At 39.4% G+C, this 20,432-nt stretch overlaps 1 protein-coding gene across 1 annotated transcript; it reads left to right on the forward strand.

Annotated features, from left to right (window-relative positions):
• On the forward strand, window positions 11,948-12,910 carry LOC109234967 (defensin-like protein 1). The gene is made up of 2 exons (XM_019400998.1): window positions 11,948-12,075; window positions 12,495-12,910. Exons 1-2 carry the CDS (start codon window positions 12,003-12,005, stop codon window positions 12,671-12,673), a joined length of 252 nt encoding a protein of 83 aa, XP_019256543.1. The 5' UTR covers window positions 11,948-12,002; the 3' UTR covers window positions 12,674-12,910.

Raw genomic sequence — 20,432 nt, forward strand, 5'->3', positions numbered from 1 at the left:
CTAGAAGCATCCAAAGCAAATCCTGGCATACATCCAAGCGCAAAATAACAATCGAGACATACCGGAACCATCAAAACTCTGATTCGAGATAAAATACATCGAAAGTCAAACTTGGTCAACTCTTTCAATTTCAAGCTTTCTCATGTGAGAATCATCCTTCTAATCAATCCCGAAGCACTTGAAAACCAAAACCGATGATACACGCAAGTATGTATATACCATACGAATCCACTTATGATCTCAAACTACCAAACTGAATGTAAATGCTCAAAACGATCGGTCGGGTCGTTACACTATGACGAGACACTTACTATAAACCTGTAGAATTATAATAATAAAAGACAACAAAGTATAGGAAAGTCGAGTAAACTCATAAGAACGGGACCCGTAGGTCAACTAATAGAGACCCCAGAATAATATCATCTCATAACCTCATATCACATTATTAAATCAAAGAACTATAACTACAAACAGTTACATTACATCATACTCCGTTGCAGTGTAAAACCTGATCCCAATATCAATTCAATAGCTATTGCAGCATACAACCCCCAATTTTCCTATCAATATTTGTTGCGGCGTGCAACCTGTTCCCATTGTCAACTTATTTTAATGTTGTTGCAGTGTGCAACTTGTTCCCAATATCAACTCATTATGAACAACTCAACACAACCGCTTCAAAATAAGCCATAATCATGAAAGTGAATAATTAAAGAAATAACAATCTAACTATGGCATGGTAGGCATAGTAAATAAAACATAATGGTGAAATAAAATAATTTCCACCCACATACTTTAGCCCATGGTAATGTATATATACTGATAACCTTAAAATACGTCATCACACACACATAATTCACGTAGAAAATAGACCAACAAGTATCATGATCTGGCCGGCCATTTTGTGTATTGTAGCACCATTCCCCTATTTTGTACTTCTTCTATGTTCATTTGTATCTTTGTGAGTTTATGGGGTGGTTGGTTTGGTTTTTGGATGCTTCGGAGTGAATTGGGACACTTAGTCCAAAGGTTTGAAAGCTTATATTGGAAGAGTTAACTGGAATTTGACATTTGTGTAGAACAAAATATTCGATGGTTTCGATGGCTTCCTATGATTATTTTGGACTTAGGCGTATGTCCGAATATTGATTTGGAGGCCCGTAGGTAGGTTTGAGGCTTTTTGGCGAATGTTAGAAAGTTGAAGGTTTTGAGGGTTGAGGGTTTGACTGAGAGTTTACATTATTGATATCAGATTCAGATTTTGGTTTCGAGGGTTAGGATATGTCCTTTGTGTTATTTGAAAAACTCATGCAAAATTTGAGGTTATTCAGAGTTGATTTGATATTGTTCGGCATTAGTTTTAGAAGTTGGAAGTTCATTAGTTCAGTAGGTTTGAATTAGGGTATGATCCGTGCTTTTGGTGTTGTCATATGTGATTTGAGGCTTCGAGTAAGTTTATATTATCTTTTAGGACTTGTTTATATGTTTGGACGGGGTCTCTGGAGCCTCGGGTGTGTTTCAGATGAGTTTCAGATCTTTTTCAATCACATTGGACTACTGATTTTTGTGCTTGTGGGTTCTTTTTCGTGATCGCGATGTATAGGTCGCAATCGTGAATAGTAGTTACTAGCAGGTGGGTTTTTCACTTTGCATTTGTGAAAGCTAGAATGCGTTCGCAAATCCTTATGGTGTTTATTCATCGCGAACGTGAGTCGGCAGACACATCTGCGTAGGAGGAAAGGAGGCCTTGAGGATTTCACGCGGTTCTTCTTCGCAATCGCGTGGTCAGGTCCGCGATCGTGTGGTCGGGTTTGTGTAGCATTGGAGGTTTGGTCATCACTTTCATGAATCTGGTGTCGCATACGCATAGGAGAAATTAGGCAGCTGGAATTTTTGTGCTTTGCGATCGCAAAGGCTTTTTCGCGACCGCAAAAGGAAAATGCCTGGGGCAGAATGTTTTAAATCCCATTTCGAGGGTTAGAGTTGTTATATCACATTTTGAGTTAGATAGCTCGGATTTGGGCGATTTTGGTGGGGATTTTAACGATTTGTATCAGGGTAAGTGTTTTTTACTCGAATTTGTTATTGTTTCATGATTCAATCTTTGTTTTTAGCATTTAATTTGTGAATTAAAGTGGAAGAGTGGGATATTTCTATAAAAACTTCATGAAGTTAAAATTGAGGATTTGAAGATCGATTCGACGTCAAAATGGGATGATTTCTGTATGGTTGGACTCGTAATCGAATGGGTATTCGGAATTTGTGAATTTTGTCGGGTTCCGAGGTGCGGACCTGGGGTTGGCTTTTTGATTTTATTTAAAGATCATAGCTTTATCATTTTGAATCAATTTCTATGTCCTTTATGGATTATATTAAGTTAATTTGGCTAAATTCGGACCGTCCGGAGGTTGATGCAAGAAGGAAGGGCTTGTTAGAGGAGTAATTTGGCTTCGTTGAGGTATGTATCTTACCTGAACTTGGTTAAGGCACTAGTTTCCTGAATTATTGGTGATAGCTACGTGCTATGGGTGAACATACGTGTGGGCTTTGAGCCCATGTGCGAGCACTAGGGTATTTATCCATATTCGGGGTAGTGCTTAGGCTATGATATGCCTACAATTGATTGTTAAGCTTTAAGTTATAATGTTTCTCATATTTTTAGCCTTGTTGTGAACTGTTTGAGCCATGTTTGAGGTTACACAGAGACTAAATCCCTATATGAACTTGATAATTGCTATTTCTATGATAAAATTGTCGATTTTAGCTATGATAGCACAATTTGCACACGTATACACTTTAACATGTAATTACACCAATCGGGGAGCATGAAATTTGATTTTCATTCATCATATACATGTGTTCTTGTATATTTGCTTCTGTGTGATATGATTTGGAATGAGTGTATGTGATCACGCCGGGGGGATTGTATGTGCATGACCACGTCGGGTGGATTGCATTGTTATGCATGTGACCGCACCGGATGGATCATGATATTGAGCCTATGACCATGCCAGGATGGTAGCACATGGAATTGGTCGTGCATGCGTCTGGATATGGATCCATCCCCGTAGCATCACCCTCTCATGTTTCTCACTTGATGGAAATTTAGGAGAACTGATATGTGGTTTGATACGGATATGGAAAGGTTTTGAGAACAAATCTAGCCAGTATATGTTTGGATTTTATTATTTCATCTTTACTTGCAATTTCCATTGTTAATTGCCTGATTCAATTGCATATCACTTTTGCGTGTTGAAACATTGACTAAGCAATGTATTTGAGTAATTTTTCACACATACATATGGTTCTTCTTTGCTTCATACTTGATCGCATTATTGTTCTGTACTTACTGGATTTATGAAACTATACAGGTTATAGCAGGTATAATTTATAGTTTTTGCTTCTTTTACCTCGTCGAAGTTAGTTATTATACTTGTTGAGTACATTGGGTTGGTTGTACTCATACTACGCTCTACAATTAATTGTGCAGATCCACGTGTTGGGATTGGTTATCAGTAGCGGAGTTGCTTGTTGAGCTGAGTACCGAGAGACGAGGTAGAGCTACATTCTCGCCCGCGGTCTTGGCGTCTCTTTTCTTATGTAATGTTGCCTTTATTACAAACAGTATTATTCTTGATCATTTCAGACTTGTATTCCGTATTAGAGATCATGACTTTGTATTTATCAGTTTTTTTGTGATTTATCATGTATTACTACTATTTCTTAATATTGAGCTTATGTTATTTCTATAAATCCTGCTTTTTTGGTTCTTTATTGTTATGTTCAGCTTGGCTAGCGAGTGGGTTAGGAGCCATCACGACGCGTTGCAATTTTGGTTCGTGACAACAAGTCCTAATTCCCTCAAGTCAAATTTAACCACGACACTTACCTCACTCCGTAACCAAATCAACAATCAATCACGACTTTGCCTTTCGAACAAGCCTACAAACTAAACAAATATAACCAATTATCGATCAAACAATTCAAAATAAGCTTTAGAAACCACCTACGAATGAAAAAGGTTAAATTTTGATATTACTTTTTAAAAAAAAGTTAACAAAAGTCAACCCCGGGCCCATATGATCGAAATTCGTAATTCGGACCAATACCCGATTATCCATTCACTCCCGAGCCTGGTTACATGATTTGTTTCGAAATCTGGCCACAATTTGAGGTCTAAATCTCAATTTTTTTAAAATCCTTAAATTCCACCCAAAACCTCCTAATTCCTACAATGGAATTCATCAATGTGATGTTAAAAATTTATGAAAAGTAATGGAAAATTGCTAGAAAATGAATTAGAGTTGCTTACCAATGAATTCAGGAAGAAAAAGTTCTTCTAAAATCTCCTACAGTGTTTTTGGGGTTTAGAAATAGTATAAAATGAGCTAAGTTCAGTTTGTTCCCTCTTTTACGTAGCTGCGGATATCGCATTTGCGAATACTTCTTTGCAATTGCGAGACACTGATCACAAATGCAATCAGTGTATCAGGCAGTCAAACATCACAAAATGCGACAAAAATCTCGCAAAGGCGAACCATCCTCCCATCTCAAATGAGAGTTGAGCATAGAAAATCCGAAGCTTCCCAACACTATACCGCATTGCAAGTGCGATGAAAGAGTCGCAAAAGTGATCACTATGCAGATCGCAAAAGCGATCCGGTCTTCGCAAATGCGAAGACCCAGCCTCCAACCCATGTTCACTAATGCGATCATTTGACCACAAATGCGAGATCTACAACTGGACAGCAGCAACTGCTGAGCACAAGCAACTGCAAACCCATCTGTAACACACTCAAAACTCACCCGAGCCTCTCGGGCTCCAAATAGAACATGGACACGTGTATAATAATATCTTACAAACTTTCTCGCTACCTTAAATCATCAAAATAACAAAAAATAACATGTATCGATCATCAAAACTCAAGATTTCAACATTAAAACTCATTTTCATAATTTCTCACATAATGCGCCGAAATGCTTTGGGTCACCCCGGACCCCAACCGAACGTGCATTCAAGTTCAAAAATATCATATGAACCTAGCGAAAACGGTAAAACACCGATCCGAGGTCGTTTACCAAGAATATTGACCGCGGTCAACTATAGCCTCATTTTAAGTCAAAATATTTATTTTCTTCAAACATTTACGTAAGCTTCCCGTAAAATGACACGGACCACGCACACAAATCAACAAACATCAAATGAAGCTATGGGAGGTCCCGAAACACAAAAATTAAGGCTAATACTCAAAACGACCTATCGGGTCGTCGCAATATATATATATATATATATATATATATATATATATACACACACACACACACTAGATGAGTATTGGCCCGCGCTTAGCACGGGCCCAATGTTGTAAAGTTGGAATCGTCAATTATGATTTCTTTATTTTGACATGAAATTATAGAAAAAAGAGGGGTGAAAAATATTTACTCTCTCCAACTTTGTATTAAAAATCAAACTCCCTCCTCAACTTTGAACAATAATCGTTCTCCCCCCTTTATCGTACACAATACCTTTTTTGCCCTTGAATTTTTAATTTCCTCCTCAATTCAATACTTATTTATTATATGATATTTTTTTTTGGTTTTAGCTATACTTAAATTATGTAATGTCTATTATAAATTTTAATTAGAGTTCATTAAAATTATAAGTAGAATGAGTAGTCAGAGTCAATTAAAATTACCTTATCTTTATGATTGTTATTTTAATGTAATGCATATTAAATATATATTTAAATTATATTTTCTTAGCAACAAAGCTAGAAATTCATATAAGAGGATGGAAAAACACCCCAATTTTTTTTTAATTTCGGATTGAACTTGTGAGCTAAGGTAACTTGGGGTGCTTTTCAATCCTCTTATATGAAAAACTCGGATTGAACTTGTGATCTAAGAAATTAAAATTTTTGAGCTAGGAGAATAGAGTTCATTAATTTCTTAGCTCACAAGTTCAATCCGAGTTTTTCATATAGGAGGCTTGAAAATCACCCCAAATTATCTTAGCTCACAAGTTCAATCCGAAATAGCAAAAAAAATTGGGGTATTTTTCAATCCTCTTATATGAATTTCTAGCTCCATCACTAAGAAAATATAGCTTAAATATATATTTAATATGCATTACATTAAAATAACAATCATAAAGATAAGGCAATTTTAATAGACCCTAATTAATTACTTATTCTACTTATAATTTTAATGAACTCTAATTACAATTTATAATAGCTATAACATAATTAAAGTTATAGCTAAAACCATAAAAAGAAATATCATATAATAAAAAAGTATTGAATTGAGGAGGAAATTGAAAATTCAAGGGCAAAAAAGGTATTGTGTACGATAAAGGAGGGAGAATGATTATTGTTCAAAGTTGAGGGGGGAGTTTGATTTTTAACACAAAATTGGGGAGGGTAAATGATTTTCACCCAAAAAAGAGATTGAAGCACCCTGGGTAAATGTCAAACCAAATATATATAGCATTGCATACTATTTACTTCATAGTATTAACATGCATTTAGGAGCAAAGTTCTCCAAGCTGTAAAAAAAGCTAACAAAACATCGATATTGAGCAGTTGCAAAATACACATTCTTTACGTCCATGAGAAATTCATATTGCTTACGTTGTGCAGCTGCAAAATGGCACATTCTTTACATCAATGAGATTAACTTATTAACACATACACTATTTTTTTATTAACAGAATATAATGCAGGCACCGTGCAATGGTTAGCCTCCTTTTTGCAATCTTTGACAAAGTATTAGTACATGTAGAGATTATTTTGTTATCACCTCATTTCCTTTGTAAAAATAGAAAAGGGTATAAACAAAAGGAGTAGAGAAAAAGAATAGAAACATGAGAATTGAATTAGTTGGTAGTCAAGTACTAAAGTTTCAAACAGGAAGTCATATTGTTTTTTAATATAGTTTGATTGAATATTTACCTTTAAACACATGTGATACTCTCAGTAGGATAGTTGAACAACTATTTGTCACGACCCCGGTTCGCCCTCTGTGAACCATCATGACCGCACCTACTCTCTACGACTAGGTAAGCCTAAATTAAAGAAAAGAAGCCAAAATTTGCGGAAGTAATCAACTTAAAAAAGAAATAAGGAAAATAAACAGTGGTTAAATGTGCCGCTCGGCCTACACCATAATAAATTCTCAAAAAAACCTAATACATAAATCCAAGACCCGGAAACCCATGAATAACAAGCTAAGAAGTACTACATAGCTCTAACTCCAGAATGTCTACATCAACAGTCTGATAGAAGGGCTAACACTACAAGATAGAATAAAGAGGGAGACTCTTCGGTCTGCGGATGCGGCAGATGTATCTCGAAGTCTCCAAAAGCTCTCCCTGCCTCAAGGATGGTAAGCCTGTGCAGAGGTACCTGGATCTGCACATGAAAAGCATGCGCAGGAAGGGCATGAGTACACCACAGCGGTACTCAGTAAGCGCCAAGCCTAACCTCGGTCGGGTAGTGACGAGGAAGGTCAGGGACCTACTGAGATAAGTATATATATAATGAAATGACAGGGCAAATAAGCAGTAAAACTGAGAGTCTATAATNAATAAGCAGTAAAACTGAGAGTCATATAAGGGTCGTACACAGTAGGATAAGAGTGCAATAACGGGAACAGAGATAAAGGCAAACTACAAGGAAATACCCCTCACAACGGGATAAATAGTCGGGGTCTCTTGGTATCCTCAATATACACACTAGGGATCTCTTGGTATCCCGAGGATCTCTTGGTATCCTCAATATATATGCCAGGGATCTCTTGGTATCCTCTATACACGTGCCAGGGATCTCTTGGTATCCCGCACCTCAATTCGGATCATAAATACGCACAGGGGATCTCCCGGGATGCCGTCCCGTAGTCCCAATTTAAACCACACAGCAGCAGCTCAAGAATATCGAAATAAATACTAAGTCCGGAACAAGTAGACAGTTAATTCTAGCCTAACATGCTTCACGTAATGCAATTAAGGCAGTTTAAGCAAATAGGCGATTAAGTCAACTAAGCATGCTTTTCTAAACTAACACATGCTATGTTTGCAAGTAGAATAAAACAAGTAAGAAAAGAACTCAGTTAAAATACTTAAAGTAAAATCGGATTTTCAATAATTAGCTCAAGTACGCGCTCGTCACCTCACGTACAAGGCATTCAATTGCCAAATATCATGTCCTAAGGGGAAGGTCCCCCACACAAGGTTAGACAAGCCACTTACCTCGAACCGGCTCAAAATCAACTCGAAACCACACATTTGCCACGAGTATCCGACTCCAAATGGCCAAAATCTATTCAATTCAGTAGCATTTTGTAAATAACACTTCAAATAACTGATTCTATAATTAAATTCTAAGCAAATACGCGAAATCATATAAAATGACCAAAACGCCCCTCAGGCCAACGTCACGGAATCAGGTGAAATTTGTATTTTCAGAAATCTCGTACTCCCACGAGTCTATTCATAACAAGAACACTAAAATCGGGGCCCAAATGACCCCTCAAGTCCTCAATTAAAGGTCTCTTAAACTCAAGCCCTAGTTACCCCTTTTTCCCAAATTTCTCGCCATTAATTAGGTCTTTAATAACATAAAAACGAGTTATGAAGTCAACGACATTACCTCCAAGTGATTTCCCTTTGTTTTCCTCAAAAAACCCTCTCAAAAGCTTCAAACCCGGATGAAAATTGTGGAAGAATAGCCAATTTTCGCAATGGCAACTATTTATATGTTCTGCCCAGCTACTTCCGCATTTGCGGTGCTTCTGTGGAACAAGTATCGCATCTGCAATTTTCCCTTAAGTGACCAGCTTCCGCATCTGCGGACATCTAACCGCTCCTGCGGTTCCGCTTCTGCGGGCCTCACACCACATCTGCGGTTTTCTGAAGGAATGACCCCAAGTCGCTTCTGCGGCGCCGCATCTGCGGTTCCCAAGCCGCATATGCGAAAATACCAGAAGCAGCAATACTACAGCTGCTGCAACACTTCTTCAACCTTCCCGTCAACCATCCGAAATCATCCCGAGGCCCCCCGGGACCTCAACCAAAAGCACCAATAACACCTAATACCTCATTCAAACTTGTACCAATCATTAAACCACCTAAAACAACATCGGAAACTCGAATTAATCAAGGATTTAAGCCTAAGAACTTCAAATTTCCTCAAAATACGCTTTCGATCAAAAACCTAACCAAACCATGTCTGAATGACCTAAAATTTTACGCACACATCCCAAATGACATGACGGAAGTACTGCAACTCCCGGAATTCCATTCCGACCCTCGAATCAAGATCTCACTATCGGACCGGAAACTTCAAAAATTCAAACTTCAGCATTTCAAGCCTAAATTAGCTACGGACCTCCAAAACACTATCCGAACACGCTTCTAACCTGAAAATCACCCAACGGAGCTAACGGAACCATCGAATTTCCATTCCGAGGCCGTCTTCACACTGTTCCAACTACGGTCAATTTTCTAACACTTAAGCTCTCATTGAGGGACTAAGTGTCCCAAAACTCTCCGAAACTCAAAACCGAACATCCCGGCAAATCAAAATAGCAGAAAAAAACTTGGGGAAAACAATTAATAGGGGATCGGGCCGTAAATTCAAAAAACGACCGGCCGGGTCGTTACACTAATAAATTATACATGTTTTATCGAATACTCTCTATGCAAATTTCTACCTCATTTCGAGCAAATACAGAATGAGAAAACTGACCAATTTTCCAATCCACGGAAGTTCTATATCAAGTCTTCTCCTAATTTAATCAATGCGAAATCAGTATGTAAGAAAAAGAAGCTTTCACGTGTGGCAGAATATTTATCATGCTATGTGCACTATAATGCAACATAAAATTGGCATAGAGTTATCAACTTATACACAAAATAAAGGTGAAATGATATGAACTATAATGTTCTATTCCAGAGCACATACCATGTTGTTTGAATACTTTATCCAAATACTAATTTGTACAATTTTACCTTCTTAGCAAAGTGATTAGTTCTCTAACCCGCCTTTCTCGAGAATATTGAGAAGAAAAACTAAAATCTTTTAACAAAAATCACTTCGTCAATATTGAGAGAGATACATGATCATGTCAATATGGTTAAAAGAAGTTTAGTTGCTCACTGTTTAGAACAAAGTATCAATTTCTTTTCTGTCATTCAAACGACTAAATATTCGCCACGTGCCAAAATATAGGAGCAAATAGACTATCTTTAACTTGCACCTTCATTCTCTTTAGGCTACAGTTAAATTCAAGAAATTTTGACACTGATAGCAGCAGTAATTGATCAAAGATCAAAACATCTCATTTTTTTCTCCAAAAATTAGTAATAGATCTAGTAAGCGAGTTGTGTAGTTTAAACTGCAGGTTCTCAGGGTTGAGCTAGTTGGCGGAGATTACTTACTCTATTTCTAAATGTGGATAAACTTTAGTATTAGTTAGTTATTGGGCATGATATTCTATAATGCACATTTAGAGTGTAGCTGCTCCTGTGAGCAAAACATAATACGATCAAAGCTTTTATAAAAACAAACAAATAAAATTATAAGTCATATATGATAAGGATGGAGAATCAGACAGATTGATCAAAAAATGAGCAGATTTAGCAGGAATTTAGTTTTCTAAACCCATAATGAGAAGTCCGCCATTGTTTCTTACAAAGATTCAAACTATGAGATTTTTTTAAAAACCTACAAAAGTGCATACAGATTTAAAAACAAATAGGAACATCCGGGAAAAAATCGAAAGAGTAGATAACCTGAAAATTTAACACCAGAAGAGGAATAGAACTGAAAAGTGGGAAAGAAAAGAAGATGAAAGAGGTCGTGGCTGAAAAGCTCAATAACGGAGTTATCGACAGGTAAGCACTTCTGTGGCTAAGCGAATTGACTCTTCTACCCTTGGTCGACCATATATATATATATATATATATATATTACGAATGTATTGTGATACGTTAGTCATATATTCGAGGCTTAGAGTAAAGTAACGTCATTACAAAAGGAAAATTTTGACCAGAGAGTATTCAAATATTACGAATACTCATAGTTTGAAGTGAAATTGCTCATTATCCTCGTGTAAACATAAAATATGGCGAATTAAAGTTGGATCATAACATTATCAGATCAAAATTCATGTTGTAATCTATGTTTATAATGAGGATTTTAGTGCCTATTCCTGCGTTGTTACTCAAACCCAACAGGAATTAGACAACCCCCGTTCCCAAAAACAAAATCTGTAAATTGTATCGAATTTGAACTTTTTCATTTTTCCAATTTTTTTAGTGATCATTTGTAGAACTATACAGTGGATTTTGACTTTTTATTAAGATCTCAACGTAATTGGCCGATTGAAACAAGAAGAAACTTTCAATCAGAAGAAACATTCTAATAGCAGATATTTGGGAGAACGAACGTATTAAATATTTGGTCATATAATATTAAAGAAGTATTAACGCTTAATTAGTCCTTATCCAGAGGAGTTAAAATCTTAGCCCATATGAGTTAGCTGATATAAACAGTATAGTGTGAGGGTATTTTTTGTTATTGAAATTAGTTTTATTTATAAGCAATTATGTATTTAGGTAGAAGTGGCAAAATTGAGAATAAATATCGGGGATGAGAATGATATAATTTTTTTTTTCTTCAGAGTGCTAACTCAGTTCCTTTGTGCTACGAGGAAATATACTCCTCCTCCATCTTATAAAAAGAAAAAAAAGGAGGATCGATTTATTCAAAAATTAGCCAAATATTCAACCTATATAAATTATTATCTGCTTCATTCCTTACACTACTCGTTTCTTCCTTGAATAGCCAACGACTTAGCGTGCAGTTTCATTGAATATTTTGACTAAATCATTAAATTAAGTGTTAGGCCTTGTTATAAATACCTGTCTTCACTCAATGGTTTCCACACACAAATAACTTTAAGGAAAATAGAAAGTTCATTAATTACATCCAAAGTATAGGAATATGGCAAAGTCACTAGTGAGCAACACAACCTTCCTTGCTCTCCTCTTGTGCTTCCTCCTCATTTCATCCACTGGTTGGTACTTCTTTCATTGTCATTTTATTTATGAGTATTCTTTATGCCTTTGCACACTTAGACCCTACTAGCTCGCTATATAATATGAAATATTTCGCTATAATCACTATATGTTGGTATCGAAATGAAATTATACATGCATGCGTATCTATTGTTTTTTCACTAATAAAAAATCAGGTTTTAGCGATGGGCAAATTCTGTAGCTAAAAAGAAAAATCCGTCGCTAATCTCATTTAACGACAGATTAGCAACGGATTATCAAGAAACTCTGCTAGCTACGAGCGTTTTAGCGACAGATTAGCGACGACGTTCGTAGCTAATTCCATTTTTTTTTTGTAGTGTTTCAGAAATAATTCACATATTCCAATAAATGATTTTCACCAAAAAACAAACTTATGATAAGCTTTTGTTCTTTACAGAGATGCAAGCGGCAGAGGGCAAACTTTGCCGAAGGAAGAGCAAGACATTTTCTGGCTATTGCTTTATTAGTGAACACTGCGACGAAGAATGCAAAGAGAAAGAGGGGGCAAAGAGGGGTATGTGCATTAAGAAGAGCATCTTTAGACGTTATTGCTACTGCTACCACAAGTGCAAATGAGCATCAAATGCTCTCGGAATTCTCATTTTTTTATGCATGATAAATAAACAAATAAATAATGGTGTGGTGTCTTGTGTGTAAAAGAATAAAAATACTACCAATTCACTAGAATTGTAGTAAAATAGTACTTAAGTATGTTTGTATTATCATACTGTACGGTCTTTTTCTTTGGGTCCGTACTGTATTTTATGGGATCAAGTGAAATAATCTAAATTTATAGAATTTATTTTTTCTTAATCTGATTGAGTTGACTAGGCTATTATGATTCGACAAACTTGTGATGCAAAATATTGCGCCTTATGATGCAATCAAGGTGATTTGTGGTTTTAAAAGAAATAAGTGATATTTCTGTTTACCTCGAAAAATATGAGTAACAATTAAAGCTGATTTGTGGTTTTAAAGATATGAACAATAAAGTAAAAACAATAAAGCTGAAGAATAATTGTGGAGCACAGTAAACGAGAAAACCAGAGTAGAATGTTCTATTGCAGTGAATGATATGATCCTTACAAATGATTGGGGTCCCCTTTTTATAGAAGGGGAAAACCCTAATATGGTACATTTCCAATAATAGTAAGGAATTCTATTGGTATAGCTGTATAATACCTAGTACGGACTCGTACTATTCCGTACAAATCTTATCCCTTGATTTACGCCCTGATCCACGTATCCTTGAGAGATTCCCGCTCTTTCTTGAGCGTCATCGAAATTGTACTATCCTCGAGGCAGATCATGACGTGTCTCCGATTTGCTTCTCGAGGTGCGCACATCCCGGCCAGGCTCGATTCTTACATCCAAACTCGAGCTCGGGGTATGATCAAGTTTTCGAAATCGAGCTCTTCAATTAAGACCGTATACAGATAGTCCCCACGTTTCTTAGAATGAAATAATATGAAACGATTTGAATTCCCGAAGTCCTTTATGATGGCATCACTCTTATGACGTAAGCATTGAAATTACCGAAGCGTCCATCGGTTCTTTTCCCCAAAAGCAATAAATGCACGCCAGAGCCGGTCGGCCATCAATATTAATGAACTGTCGCCGCCTTCCTCTATATAAACTTGTTTTCTCTTCTCATTAAGAACTTTTCCACCTTGCAACACCTATTTTCCTCTATTCGTTTCCTTTTCACCACCGGTTCCTCCGCCGTATTAGCTCAAAACCTCGCCAGTTTATTCATTTCTTCCTTCTTTTTCTAAAGAATCGATGGCAAAAACTTTGTCGTTACTCAGAAAGAAGGAACCTCCACTTCTACTTCCCGTTCGGTCGATGGTAAACCGCCGGCGCTTCATGAGATCGTACCGAACGATTTTTCTTTGAAAAAGGACTTTATAGTCGAGAACCTTCCCGACGTCCCCGGCCGTCGAGAGCATGCATCGAGATACATAAGGTCAATTGAGAAAAAACACCTTGATGCTGTGTGAAGAGAGTGTAAATCGGAAGAGAAGGTCGTTCTGCAAATACCTTCTCATGAGGAGGACACCACAAATTACGTGGAGGGATTCCTGAGTGTGTATACATACCCCTTTACGTTAGGTCCCCTTGACCCGCTCATGCTTGAATTCTGCCAAAGATATCAAATCACCCTGGGCCAAATTCATCTGTCCTTTTGGCGGATCGTAATACTGATAAGGTTCTTCATCGATAAGGCCGGGCTCGAGTTCACCCTCAGCCACCTCATCCGATTATATCGACCTCAACATTTTCGAGGTTTAATCAAACTCCAACGCCGATCAACCAAGTCCTTTTTAGCTAGTAACGATAAGGATCGAGGTTGGATGAGCCATTTCATCCGGCTGAGGACCGTCGATGTTATTCCCAAGGAGTTCCCGTCGTTCCCCGAGAAATGGAACTTCGAACGTGAGTGGAATTCTTTGCTTTAGTTCTTTCCCATAAATTTTGCTAAACTTTGCATAATTATTCCTTTCCCTTTTCCGCAGCGGTCCCGTGGATGCCTAATGTGGTACTCGACCTCGAGGACTGGGTTCGCAAACTAGCTGCTACTTCATCATACGACAAATGCAAGTGGCGAGACTTCTCGAAGGGCAAGTGAGAAGCGAAACACCATGGTACGCATCATAATGTTTCTTTCCTTATTAAGAATGTCTTCCTTCATGTGACCTGATTCCTCTATCGCAGGTATTGGTGAGTTCTTCGAGATGAGGCAGCCCCATCCTGGGAGGATGTAGGATCTTCGGCTCCAAAGCCAAAGAAGGATAACAAGAGAAAAAGGTCCTCGAAGAGCGAGGACACTCAAAGCCAAGCACAGCCCGCTCGGAGGCGCAAGAAAAGCGTCGTCATCAATGTGGATATTGACTCGGTCCACCAGTCCATGGACGATGATGGTGATAAGATGGAGGGTTCGATGTTGGTGACTCGAACCAGGATATCTTCCGAGGCTATCAAGCCTGCTGAGATCAGGGCCCCTAGCCTCGAGGAAGGAACTTTAAAAGAAAAAGGGGATGAAGGCCTTGCATCACCTGGCGTGGTAACTGCTTCTCAAACTTCTGGAAATACCCCAAAGGGAGCGAGCTTCGAAGCTCCTTTTCCTGAACAGAGCGCCTCGAATGATCTCCCCGAGGCCATGACAGCAGGTCATTCCTCGTCATTTCCAGCCTTCTCCGAGAATGCCATTAGGGATGCTCTGAACTTGAAGATGTCCGAGCTAGGCGGAGTCCCGAGTGAAAATGACCCCTTCCAAGGTTGCTTTGCTGGGGTCGATGAGGCCGAACCAGTGGATGCGAGCTCAATCTTCGAGGAGGCTCAACGTCTTTGCTCAATTGTAAGTTTCTAGTGGTACTGCAATTTCTCCAATGCCATACTTTTCTTCTTTTGTCTAATCGATCATTCCTTTCCTTTCTGTAGGCCTTTGACAAATTGAAGACTGAATTTCGTCATTGTGAAGCCGAGTTGCGTAGAGCTTCGAATGAGGAGAAAACCCTTGGGCTTTTCCTTGACAAAAAGGAGGAACAACTGAAGCATCTTCGATCGGAGTTGACCAAAGCTCATGAATACGAGAGTGAGTTAGAAAAGTAGGTAACCTCTATTCTAAAAAAATACGGGCTACATTTCCCGTCTTCGGAGGCTAATACTTCAATGTCTTAGGTGTAGCAAAAGCTAGATATGATTGGGCAGCTCCGAGGCGAGGTAGATCAAGTTCGAACCGAGCGCAATGAATGAAAGGCGAAGATGGACACCCTCGTTGTTGCTAAAAATGATGCACTGGCGAAGGTATCGGCCCTCGAGGTTCAACTTTGAAATGCTCAAGGGAGCAACTTGGTTCAGGCTGGCAGAATAGCCGAGCTCGAGGCTGGTCTTGCGAAGGCCAAGGCCGAAGTTGTGGAAGTCCGAGCCGAAGCCAGAGAAATACAAGCCAAGGACGAAGGGACGGTGGCCATCTATTTGAAGGATGCTACCGATGCTCAGATGGAGTTGAGAGGGGATTCCGACCAAGAGAAAAGAAGTAATGACTATGCCCGATGGCTATCCCGGAGGGAGAACCTCGAAGAGGTCCATGCTAAGGGCTTCGATCTTTTCGAGGAGATAAAGCAAGCTAAGGCTGATGCCAAATTTGTCCTCTCCTCTGATGATGATGATAACGTCGAAGATGATACAGAGGAGGAGGTTGCCGAAGAAGCTACCCCCGGGGAAGTGGCTAGTCCCAGGGGAGTGACAGGTCCGGGGGGGAATGCCCCTCTGGTGTAGGTAGAATTTTTTCTTTCTTTTTGTAATATTTTGCTTTGTAGGACTCCTGTGTAATAACCTTTTGTATATATAAAAAGGAAAGGAGTTTCCTTGATCGTCTGCCTTCAATTGGTCTTCAAAGATTGCTTGATTTTTGATGCTATAATCTCTGAGCGTTGATTCAAATTCGGGGTAGAGTAGACCCTCAGGTTTTGTGTTTTGATCAACGATCGAGAATAGGTTACCACGTAAGGTTCGATCTTCAAGCTAAGTTTTAGCTCGGGACTTTTGAGTCCGAGCTGGGTAAGGTACCGAGCATGGTGTGCTTCAGCCTTTAAGCTCTTTAAATATTGCCCCTTAGGCTCTTTAGGTTGTCCCTTAGGCTCTTTTGGGATGGCCCTTAGGCTCTTTAGGTAGGGCCAATTTCGCCTCTAAAATGGCTATAAATTTTTCCCTCCTTCTGGCTAAAGACTTGGTGAAAATTTTGGTATGCCTTAGCATGTATTTTTTATATTCATATTCGTTCGATTTTTTCAAAGGTTCAATTGATTGGAACCTCATTTCTAATTTGATATGCAGCGTCAATCGAATACCTCTTGAGGTTATTTCGAAGGCTGAAGTTATAGAAGCCTTTGCATTATTCGAGGGTTGATGTTATCAAAGCCCCTTATAATTTGCTTTTGCGGAGGGTAGCCTGATTTAACCGGTTTTTTCTAAGTATTGCAAGGCTTTTAGATTTATGAAGGGAGTCGGACGTCTCCGAGCTGCATTATTTCGGCCGTAGCCTTTTAATATGATCGTAGTCTTTTATATGGCTGTAGCCTTTAGTCCCCAAGTGTGATGGCCTTGGCCTTAATATCGAGAGGATGCCTCTTTGAGGTCTTGTGAGATCGAGTGTGCCTCTTTGTGGTATTATAAGTTCGAGTGTGCCTCTTTGAGGTCTTATAACTTCGAGTGTTCGATGACTCGATGCATCGACTGTCGATGACAGTCCCCAAGTATCCGGGTGCATTTTTGGCCCTTGAGCCGTTTCATGTAGGAATATAAATGTGGAAATAGTGGACTTCTTTGAGGCACAAAATGTTTCGATAAAATAAGAATGCTTCTTCAAATGATTGATACATGCGTACATGTTTTGCCGCTGGGGGATCGACTATTCTTCATGGACGCGATTCATTTGACCGTTTGGCCCATTACAACATTCTCCTATCGAGGCCCTTCTTGGCGTGAATTGATTTCTTCGAGAATGCGACCTTCGAGTGTGATGCCCCCTGGTGTTCGAGGTTGATTGAAAAGAAGCCTTAAATACTTGTTGAAACGCATGCTTTAAAACCCAAGGTCTTCGGGCTGAGAGTTGCCTCTATGTTTCCAATCAAACATCTACAAGGAGTTAGTTTTAAATACGAATGGAAAAAGGGGGAGAAGGTCGTACCTCAACAGTAATAGCATTTGAGCAATGATATATTCCAATTGTTTGGTAGTTGCTCGCCTTCCATTGTGCTAAGTTTGTAGGATCCTTTCCCTACGACTCCAAGGACGCGATACGATCCTTCCCAATTGAGGCCTAGTTTCCCTTCGCTTGGGTCTCGAGTTTTGAGAGTGACTTTCCATAGGACTAAGTCCCCGACTCGGAAATATCGAAGGCTCGTCCTTCTGTTGTAATACCTTTCGATCCTTTGTTTTCGCGCGATCATTCGAATTAATGCGGCCTCACGTTTCTCGTCTAGTAACTCGAGAGAACTGTTCATTGCTTCGTGGTTCGAGTCCTTGGTGGTATGCTGAAACCTGTCGCTAGGTTCCCTGACTTTGACTGGGATCAATGCTTTGGACCCGTATACTAAGGAAAATGGGGTCTCCCCCGTGCTTGACTTTGACGTCATTTGATATGCCCATAGCACCTCGGGAAATACTTCTCTCCATTCCCCCTTTGTATCATCTAACCTTTTCTTTAAGTTTCGGATGATGGTTTTGTTCCTGACCATTTGCACTTGGGTGGTAAGGCGCTGATAGAATCTTTTTGATTTTATGGTCTTCGAGGAATTTGGTCATTTTGCTGCTGATGAATTGTTTCCCATTGTCACATACTATTTCGGCAGGTATCCCGAATCCACATATGATGTGGTCCCATATGAAGTCGATGAATTATTTTTCTCTTATCTTCTCGAAGGCCTGAACTTCTACCCAATTTAAGTAGTCAGTCATAAACAAAATAAATTTAGCTTTACCCGGCGCCGTTGGTAGGGGGCGGACGATGTCTATCCCCCATTTCATGAATGGCCACGGGGATAGGACCGAATGGAGTTGTTCACCGGGTTGATCGATCATCGGTGCAAATTTTTGGCATTTATCACACCTTCGAACGAACTCCTTGGTATCCTTTTCCATGCTATCCCAATAATACCCCGCTATGATCACCTTGCAAACCAAAGAGTCGGCACCAGAATGGTTCCCACAAGTGCCCTCGTGGATTTCTCGTAATACATAATTGGTGTCCCCGAGTCCCAAGCACACTGCTAGTGGTCCATCGAAGGTTCTTTTATACAACGTTCCATTTTCATCGAGTGAAAATTGAGCTGCTTTGGCTCGAAGTGTTCTTGACTCTTTTGGGTCCGTGCGGAGCTTCCCATGCTTCAAGTAGTCGATGTACTTATTCCTCCAATCCCACATTAAACTTGTTGAATTAATTTCTACATGGCCTTCTTCGACCATCGACCTCGATAGTTCAACAACAGTCCCGGGGACGATATCATCTTCATCAATCGATGACCTCAAGTTTGCAAGTGCATCGGCCTCGCTATTCTGTTCTCAAGGTACATGGTCCAGTGTCCATTCCTTAAAGTGGTGCAATGTCACTTGAAGTTTGTCTAAGTACCTCTACATTTGATCAACTCGAACCTGGAAGCTCCCGTTTACTTGATTTACCACAAAAAGGGAGTCACACTTGCCTCAATGACCTCTGCTCCAAGGCCCTTGGCTAGTTCGAGACATGCAATCATGGCCTCATACTCAGCCTCATTGTTAGTCAATTTAGATGTTTTGATAGATTGCTTAACGACACTTCCCGTAGGCGGTTTTAAAACAATGCCGAGCCCGGATCCTTTCACATTCGAGGCACCATCCGTGAAGATGGTCCATACCTCCGATGACGTACCTGTTTGTAGAAAGAGTTACTTTTCTACTTTGGGTACGAGGGTAGGCGCGAAATCGGCCACAAAGTCTGCGAAAATTTGAGACTTTGTAGCCGTTCGAGGCTGATATTCGATATCATACCCTCCAAGTTCGGTGGCCCATTTGACCCATCTGCCTGATAATTTGGGCTTATGCAAGACACTTCAATGTGGGTTCGTAGTCGATAAACATATAGGATGGCATTGAAATTATGTTTTTAATTTCCTAGATGCGCTTATTAATGCTAGAGCTAACTTCCAAATGTGGATACCTGGTTTCAGCATCTCCTAGGGTCCGACTCACATAATAGACAGGAAATTGTGTACCTTGCACTTCTCGAACCAACACGCCACTTACCGCTACCTCGGACATGGATAAATACAAGTAGAGTGTTTCATCCTCCTTCAGAGTATGGAGCAGGGGTGGGCTCGAGAGATACCATTTTAATTCTTCCAAGGCTTGTTGGCACTCCGGAGTCCATGCGAAGTTGTTCTTCTTCTTGAGTAGGGAAAAGAAATGATGGCTCCGATATGATGACCTCGAGATAAATCGGCCTAGGGCAGCTATCCATCCGGTCAACTGTTGTACGGCTTTCACATTGTTCACTGCGGTGATTTCCTCGATGGCTTGGATTTTATTAGGGTTCATCGATACCCCTGTTCAACACCACGAAGCCCAAGAACTTGCCCGAGCCGACTCCAAAAGCACATTTCTCGGGGTTGAGCTTCATGTTGTACTTTCTTAGGATATCGAACGTCACCTGCAAATGGGTCAAATGGTCTTCTACGCGCAGGGACTTAACTAGAATGTCATCAATATAATCTTCCATGGATTTGCCTATTTGATATTCGAATATCTTATTAACTAGGCTTTGATATGTGGCTCCTGCATTTTTTAGCCGGAAGGG

The sequence above is a fragment of the Nicotiana attenuata genome, chromosome 11 (assembly GCF_001879085.1).
Source record: "Nicotiana attenuata strain UT chromosome 11, NIATTr2, whole genome shotgun sequence".
NCBI lineage: Eukaryota > Viridiplantae > Streptophyta > Magnoliopsida > Solanales > Solanaceae > Nicotiana > Nicotiana attenuata.